This window comes from Polypterus senegalus, chromosome 16 (genome assembly GCF_016835505.1).
Source record: "Polypterus senegalus isolate Bchr_013 chromosome 16, ASM1683550v1, whole genome shotgun sequence".
Taxonomy (NCBI): Eukaryota; Metazoa; Chordata; class Cladistia; order Polypteriformes; family Polypteridae; genus Polypterus; species Polypterus senegalus.
Genome location: NC_053169.1, coordinates 100,771,827 through 100,781,045, shown reverse-complemented (window position 1 = coordinate 100,781,045; position 9,219 = coordinate 100,771,827). Strand labels below are relative to the sequence as shown.

General features: G+C 46.3%; 1 protein-coding gene across 1 annotated transcript; it reads right to left on the bottom strand.

Moving 5' to 3' along the window:
* Positions 1-3,354: 3,354 nt before the first annotated feature.
* Positions 3,355-5,729, bottom strand: LOC120516551 (thrombomodulin-like). The gene has a single exon (XM_039738301.1). The coding sequence runs from the start codon at positions 5,154-5,156 to the stop codon at positions 3,597-3,599; it is 1,560 nt and encodes a 519-aa protein (XP_039594235.1). The 5' UTR covers positions 5,157-5,729; the 3' UTR covers positions 3,355-3,596.
* Between the last annotated feature and the right edge of the window lie 3,490 nt (positions 5,730-9,219).

Below are 9,219 nucleotides of genomic sequence, written 5' to 3'. Positions count from 1 at the left end.
TATGCTACGTGTTTTCCTCAATAAGGCCCACCACTACCCTCTGGTGTGGCCATCACTGCGCACAGAAAGTCACCACTGCCAAACCCCATCACCTCGCTGCAGGTATTTAGCGATTGTCTTATATTTGAGGATATGCACACTTTCAGCAACTTTTCCTTTTTATTGGTACAGATGGTTCCTTAAATACTAAATGAGAAGTATTGTGGATTGGCGAAATCCACTGAAACGTTTTTAGCTGCAAATTTGCCTGATTTCACCAAACATTTCCCTAAAAATTCCTCAGAGAGCTTGGACCAACATTTTTCCCAGCAACCATAATGCTTTGCAAGTTGGCAGCCAATGTTGGATGAGGATGTCACTACCCGACTTACGTTACATGTCCGACTTGCGTCATGCGTGTTCAGAACTTTAACACATGCGTACTTTGAGTGTACCTGGCCTCACACTATAATGCTGCCCCTAACTGTTTCATGCATGCATGAATAATTTATGTTGTACCCACAAATGTGTGATGTCACAACCCAATTGCTACTCTGGCTGGATTTGAACCCTGCATTTATTTAAAATAAAAAAAAAAACTCAGTAATTTTGTTTGAGGGTACATTAGCTCAGGGTTCCTCAACCTGTTTGGTTCTGTGCCCCACTTTTTCCCATTTAAGTGAATTGATTGAGGTTGTTTGAGTGAGATGGGGGGTCAAACACGATCATTGGAGCAGTGACCTACTGCAAACACCACCGTGACACATGCCAGGAGGGAGCCCCGAAAAGTCAGGAAAAACCCTCCCTACCAGCTCTCCCTGATGGCACCCAGATAACTCATCAGGGCTGCCCCACAGGACTCCAAATCCCAGCATGCTCTGCAGGCGCATGAATGAGCTTACCAGCCCAGGAATGCTTCCACCCAGTAACAGGGGATTGTTTCCCCCTGACCATCCAAAATCCCAGACTTGTGGCCAGGTAAGGGGATGGGGTTCATCTTGGCCAGGAAACCAGTCTGTCCCCACCATCCGTCAAATACCAAAGATCATATTCAAGGATTTAAAAATACTAGAAAAACACACACAGAAAAGGAATGCATGGGTTTTGTTATGCAAATCTTGGATAGTGAGAGGAGTGTCGGTATTTAAACTGTCATATAAATGATGTCAGATGTCACGATGAGTGACCAAGAGATGCGTCATAACAACATAATCCGTGAAATGGGGGCACACATAGACAAAACAAAAATGGCATTGTGGGACAAAAAAACTTAAGATTAATAAAATAAACTTTGTCCCTGAAGGTAAAAAAGTGACAATAACATAAAACTGCCACGATTTCAGAAAAAGTCACTGTTATACAGGAAAAGAATTTTCTAAATTGGCCCATTCATTAAGCTTTACAGCACAGCTGCTCCTACTCTATTATAATAGATAATGTGGATGGACTGGCATCTCAGCCTGAATGGGTGGTGTTCCATTATCTGTCCAGTAGGGCAACCTGGATGGGCGCTGCGGATGGAAGGACATCCCAGCCTGGTTGCTTGCCATTCCCTTTCCTATTTTGGAGACTGGTGTAGTGGAAGGACTGAAGAAGACTACCTCCCAGGGGTGTGGGTTTCCCTAGTATACTGGGTGGCACCATCCCATCCCCCATTTGCATACCCACTGAGCTGCATAGGAGTTGAGGTTTCTGGAGGGCAGCCCTATTGGGGTCCTCAGGTGCCACTGGAAGCAATACACTCCAAATGCAGACCTCCAGAGCTCTTCTCCTTTGATGAGCCACCCAAATTGCTCATATCTGATGATGATTCAGCAGCCTATGATTTACACGTCAGTCAGGTTGCCCAGTCATTTGTTTCTTTCTCAACACGCTCATTTCAAGGTGTACCCTGTGAGATGTTTTCATGAAACATCCTTACACTGTGGTTAAGATTGGGGCTGTGGGAAGCTTATGTGACTCAGGAGCAATGCCAGCTATTGAGTAGGCATGTCTTGTAACGGGAGTGTCATGTAGGAGTTTTGCATTGTGTAAAACTAGAAATCTGATTGGCCATTCAGTGGAGCTCCTCAATGACAGTTGTGGGCATCTGCAGCTAGACACTTCTCTCTGAATCACAGAGATCTGGAGGTCTTCAGCTAGACCCTGACAGTCCAGCTGCAGACCTGTCTGACCTGGAAGAGCTTCTAGCTATGGTGCTGATGTGCCAGAAAGACTCCAATGATCCAGCTTTACAAGGACCCCCTCCATCTCACCTGTGGGGTCAGAGTCGGGAGTGGTGGAGGACGAAGTTCATCTGGGGAAGAGAAGGAGGGGCAAAAGGGAAGGAGTAGATTTCTGCTTGCTTGGCATCATTGTCTCCATTTATAACAATTGTACAATGCCTTAATAAAATTATCTTTTGAGACCAGAGCCTGAGTTGTGGTCATTTGTGTCTGAGGTTAGGGGTGTAAGATGCCCCCTAGACACCACAACCTTGTTAATTCAATAGTTGTAGAATTTTGGACACCTCAAAAATAAAGCAGTTACCATCAGACACATAATACTCTGTACTAACAGCAGAACTAAACATTGTAAAGCAGGTGCACTTAGGAGACATCTTGAGGGGCTCTGGAAAGGCAGGCAATTACACCTCGTTGTCACTACCGCCGTCTCCTTTTCCAATTGCCATTCAGGGGCTCACCAGCTAGACCACAAACTACTACTTCTGCCACAAAGCCCCTTCCCTTCCCGGCTGGCACGATAAAGATCCCAAAGCCACCAGAAGTGGGTATTCATTTGAGGACCATCACCTGCGTACAGGTGACCCTAGACCCCTAAATTGACCCTAGTGTTTATGTGTATGTGTGTGTGTTTGTTTTCCCTGAGATGGACTGGCACCCTGCCCAGGGTTTTTTCTTGCTTTGTGCCTTATGCTTGATGAGATAGGCTCCACCCCCCCATGATCCTGGTCTGAGTGTGTGCGTGTGTTTACCCTCAGATGGACTGGTGCCACGTGCAGGGTTTGTTCCTGCTTTCTGCCCTATGCATGTTGGGATAGGCACCAGCAGCCCCCTAGAAACCCCGGTCGGGATTAATTGGGTTAGTAAATGACCAACACCAGAGGTAGACAGATCTGCCCCCTCAGCAACTTTGTTCCTTTCTGAATAGCATGCCGATACATTTTTGCACCCTCTCGTGTATTTCTTATTCAGTTCACCACATAAACAGGGTCACCAACTCGTACCCCAGCCCTTTTTTTGAAGCCAGTGGGTCTTTGCTTGATCACACATAATCCATCCATCTGCTTTCCAAACCCACTTAGCTAGAGTCGGGTTGTAGGATATTACCCATGATGCTCCCTGTAATTAAATAAACATTGCAGCCACATAAAAAGACATTTAAAAAAATAATGAAAATGTAATAAACTTACACTGCAGTCTACAGAAGTAAAAAAAAGAGGATTTATAAGCCATTCTTAGTGTTACATGCACTGGACAACGTCAGGCTCCACATTTGCAGCGGAATGTTTTATTGCTTCTTTTCTTTCAGCTCGCACAGTTACTTTTCTTTGCAGCTGGACTGCAGTTGTCAAATGTCAGATTGGAAGCAGCCATGGCGGCACACGCGGCTACTCGTTAAGAGTCATCTTTGCTGTATAATGACGCGTGCTGCTTTCTTTTTCGCTTAACAATGTAGATGACCAGCAAGGTCACCAATACGGTCACCATGAGGACACAAGCTATGATCCCAAGGAGGACAGATGGCAGTATAACTTTTTCCATTGTGACGTTGGCCGTCGGAGTGGCAGTGACTGTGAATACAGTCGGTAATGTCGTGAACCCGGAGCCTTCGTCGTCAATCGGGAAACAGTTAAAGCCGTCACTGTGGAGTTGGAATCCGTCATAGCATGAACATATGTAGCTTCCATAGGTGTTATTACACAGCTGGTCACAGTATGTAGGGCTATCACACTCTTGGATGTCAAGGCATACATAAGAACCATTCATATCGTCTATTATGTATCCATTCGGACAGGTACAAGAGTCCGGGAAGTTGGGGTCACATTCTGGTGGACATTGGCTCGAGTTGCAGTAGACGACGCAATCTCCTTTTGCGTTTTGAGCGTGACCCTCAAAACAAGAGCACTGGTACCCGCCCGCTGTATTCTGGCATTCCTGCTCACAAGGCGCCGAGGAGCACTCATCGACGTCTTCACACTTGCCATCCACCAGTTCAAAACCAGTCCGGCAGACGCATTGGTAGCTGCCCGGGGTGTTAGTACACACCTGACTGGGGTGGCACACTTGCCCTTTTTTACACTCATCCACATCCCTGCATTTTGAGCCACCCTTGTCCAGTGTGTAACCCTCTCGGCACAGGCAGCTGTAGCTGTCCCACTCAGGGACACAGATGTGTTCACACGGGTTGCCCCGGCATGGGTCGGGTATCTCACACGTGACTCTGTTCTCATGTAGCAGTTGTCCTTCAGGGCAGATGCACTTAGGTTGGCTGCCCTCCATTTCACAGCCGTGGCTGCATCCTCCCAATTCGTGTTGGCAGCTCCAGGGAGCTTGTAGCCATTCGGCATTACCATTGCTCCTGTTGGCACAATAATATTTATACCCCGTGCTCAACAAACCTACGGTCCCGAGGGGCACTGCCATAAGTTCTTTGGTTGGCTCCACAGCGTATTGGAAGGAGGCATTTTGCAGCACCTGAGGATTGCAGGCACGACTGTAGTTGTACTCACACCAGAATCCGTCCGCCTTTGCCAGACATGACCTCTGCTGCCACCGCACTTCTTCAGAAACCGAGACGCAGCTCTCCTCACACGTGAAAGGGGTCTCCTTCCAGTTTGAAAACTCGGTGCTTTCGCCCCCAGTTACCCACTGAAAGCCCCTCAGCTTCTTCAAATCATCCACGCAGCGACCCTTGGGCAGATAAAGTCCAATCCAGAAGCTCCTCTTCTGGACCTCGCCAGAGAGCGACCTCAAGAAGTCGGCCGGCATGTACCTCATGGTCATGAGGTGGCCTCCATAGGCGTCGCAGGCGGCTCTCGCCGTCGGAAAGTCCGTGGCTTCTTCGTGAACGCTGTAGCAGCTGTCCACGAAGCAGAACATCTTCCTCTGCTGCTGCCCTGCTGCCAGCAGAGCCAGCTGGAGGGCGATTAAAATTCCAGCAGCAGGCTTCTTCATCCTCTGACTGTATGATTCGATGAGCAATGCTGCAAAATGTGCTGGCGTTAAAAAGGCTGCGAGCCCCTCTGATTCGCTGACCTCAGGGTCATCCTGGCCATCGAGGTGAAAGTTTATATGACGAAAACCCAACACACACACACGAACACAAAAAAGAAATTCAAGCACTTAACAAAACAAGTCCTTAGCTTTGTTGGTGGAAAGGAAAAGCGGAGCCCAAGTGAAGCCTTCTTCTTCTTCCTCCTCTCGAAGTACTTAATCACTGGGACCCCGTATATCCTGGATTACACTCCGCGCCGTCAGGAGTCGATGGAGCTTTCCGCTGGCTTTCCTGTTTCGACAAAGAGTCTCAGCCAGACAGGGCGGCACACACACTCACACGCTGCTTTTAAACATCCTTTCCTTTTTTTTTTATCCCCCCTTCTTTCCGCATGTGGCATTCATTTTCTCAGAAGCATTAGGTCAGAGAGGAAATCTTTTTTTTTTTAAGGTTTTCACCAAGAGAATTGTAGTAAACCGAAAAAATTCACAGCTCTGGAAGTGGAAGAGAAGCACGCGGCCGCGGCACGGGACCCTCACTGATCCATCTGCAAAAAAGGGAATCTGCTGTTCAACTGGGAATCCGACCCTGCTGCGTTACTTCCACGTGTCGTCTGAGTTTATATTTAAACACCATTGCTGGTCTAAAATAGCCCTCAGTGAGCGCCAAAAGTACCTGAAACACTGGCATCCCTACGAAAGCACTTAGACCCCCGCTGGCTGGCAGAGTGGACAATGATGAATAACAATGACCTGCTTTTTTGCTTTGTCAACCGGCGGTTGATAAAGCAGTCCTTTCATTGCACTTCCATGTATGGTCCTGTTACACTCAGTGCTTTTGTGTAGAGCTTTATGTGGCGTTCATCATATTGGGGAACAATAGTGGAGGGCTGAGCTTGTGGGTCTGAAGGGCCTGTCCACCCCTGTATTATCATAGTATTTCCCTCTACTTACTCTTTACCTGTTTTCTCAAGGGTAAGGGTACTCATCAAGTCCGTTATCGGATTATATTATATGAAAGTTCAGCCCGGACACAGACAGGCAGACACCGATAAGTCCAACAAACACAAGTTTATTTACATAAAAGTCCACAAAACAGTCTGGCACAACACATAGTGCCACTGCACCAATCACCCTTAAGTCCGGACCTTCCAATGGGTCTCCCTTCCTTCTGCTGCCTCTGTTCCTCCTTCCCGAGCTTTATCCTCTTCCTCCCGACTCCGGCTAGTGACTGGAGGAAGGTGGCCTCTTTATTACCCAACACAGACGTGCTGCAGGTTCCCTCTGACGATCTTCCTGTGGCACTTCTTGGTGTGGCGGAAGTGCCACATGAGTACCCGGAAGTACCCTGGTAATCCTTTTGGCAGCACTTCTGGGTGTGGTGGTAGTGCTGACGTCCAGGACTCCTCAATCCTCTGGGTGCCCCCTGGCGATGGCCATGGCCCCCTACAGGGTTGAGCTTCCATGCTCAGTTCCCGTGGCCTCCATACAAACCAGGGCGACTGCCCTCTCGTGGTCCAGGGGAGGCATAGTCCCTTTCCCGGTCCTTCCAGGCGTCCCGGCTGGGTACACCCCCCAGCCGACCGTCACAACACACATACATAGCTATACGCATACACACAGACCCTAACCACAACAGTGCCCCATGAATGACACGCACACACTGACCAACCTCTAGCACTTTAAACCACACAAGTGCGTTAGGAATAACACAACCTGTCACTCTCTCAGCACTTCAAGAGGCTTACTTATTATCGACACATACAACATATGATGTTTTAATGATATCTCAGACCTAAATATTACTTTTGGTCTACAAGAATACATTTAAACATGCAAAGCTTCAGCACTCTTGACTATCGGCCATTTATCAGCCAAGAATGCCTTACTTGACATCTTCTTCCCTACTATTGGGTGGAGCTCTCACCCTCAGCCTTAATAAACCTCGCAGCACAAAGCGTATGGCAAATCTCCAGCTGCACCAAGTGCTCAAAGCAATCTAACTTATTATTTCGATCACTCTATAGACATTAAGACAAAGCACAGAAAGTTAAAAGCAGCATGGTATTTAATACAGGAATAATAATAATACCACTGGAACAAAGAATAATAGAAAATAAGGCTGATAGAAAAGTCTGGATATATATATATATAGTCTTTAGAAAAAGCTTATGAAAAAAAGTAGAGATGACAAGGATAAATGTCCCAGGGCGGTGTTTGATTTAGCAATCGATGTTCGTTAAAATGCTGTTAACTGACGATCGGATGAAAACTGGTCATACGTGTCTTTGTTTTCTTCTCTGATGTCGCTCTTCCATCGTCACTGCTTCTCTTCTGACATTGCTTTCAAATGAGGCATATTTATTATAAAGTTTCATGCCGTGGTTTCACAACAGATGATTGGCTGTCGATATGATGGATGAATCTTGCTCAGACTCTTTCCTCTATCTTTTCCCAGACTGTCAACCAAATTGTTGTCCCAGATGTCCATCCACAAAGTAATCAATATCCTGAGGTATCGACTCAGTCTTCCTTTCCCAGGCTGTAAAACCATTTTAGCACAATGCTGTAAACAACTCTTATAAAAGTGAGGTGTAAAGGAAGAGGATATGCCTTTTTTATTGTAATGCCTCTACAAGTGTCCTACATCTGAATTCATCTTGTTGGGATTGAACAAAATATAATAATTAAAGTATAGAGAATAATTAGTAGATTTTATACATCATAACAACCCTCAATTGTTCAGATGTTCTAATTACACCCGTCCAGCCATTTCCTGGACCCGCATTTCCATTATTGCAGGGGCCTGGTGGGCTGCAGGTTTTCATTCTAACCCTTTTCCTAATCAGTGATCAGTTTTCACTGCCAATTAACTCCTTTTCCCTTCCTTTTAATAGCCCTGTTTTTAAGGATTCAGTCCACTGAATTGATCCGTTTCCTTATTAAATGGCAGCCAAACAGAAATGAGATGTGAGACGAGCCAACGAATGACCAGTTAAATTGGAACATCAAACTCCAGCCAGTTTCACTCCAACCAGTTTTTTCATTCTTGCTGTTAATTAAAGGCGTTATTGAATATCAGAATTTGTTTCTGCTCTCGTTCTGTTGATTTTTTGTTTTCTCTAAGATCACCATCAAGATATTTTGATGACCTGAGCAGACCAACATGACCGAGACCTTCACCTTTCTTTATTTTCAGGTGAGCTGGCTTTTGTGTCTTATTATTGTTTGGCTGCTCATTAAGGAAAAAGAAATGACTAAGGGGTCTGCGTCACGTCAATTAAAACAAAGGCAAAACAAGTGAATCAGCTGCAAAAAATGGCTCACTACTTAAGAAGATGGTTAGAATGAAAACCTGCAGCCACTGCGGCCCACCAGGACTGGAGTTGGTCACCCCTGCATTATAGGGTTTGGCCCATAAACCTAAGAACCTACTCTGTTGGGCCCTTAACCTGAAAATTACTCCGGGGTGCTTTACAATGGCTGACCCTGCACTCTGACCCCCAAAGGTCATGCAAAAAGACAATATTCCTTGGGGGATTACTACAGTACAAGAGCGGCATCTGGGGTTGGCAAGTGGGGCCCAGTGCTGAATAGGGCCTCACTTTTGAGGTCCGCGTGTCCTGTTTGAGTGGATTTGTCACGTTATATTCTCCAGTATACATATATTTGATATGTTTCTAAGGGGAACCCTTTTAAAATCTTCACAGTGAAATTCTGTACATGTACGTCTTTGAAAACATTCCAACATCCACCTTCATCACCCGAAAAGGGTCACAAGTATAATCCCTTCCTAAAATAGTTACAGCCCATTAGTCGCTGGGTTGGCTTCTGTTTTGACTTGGGAACAACTGATGGCTTGTCGCTTATGACTCCTTCGTGTCCGGAGAGCCCACCATCATTTCTTGGTGGAGTCTTTGGTTCAGTTTACTTCAGTAGGCCGAGATGAAACAGTGCGGGAAGTGTTTGGTCGTGGAATGCACAGCAACGTTTTATTACTGGTTTAGCCGTATTGCTGTCAACG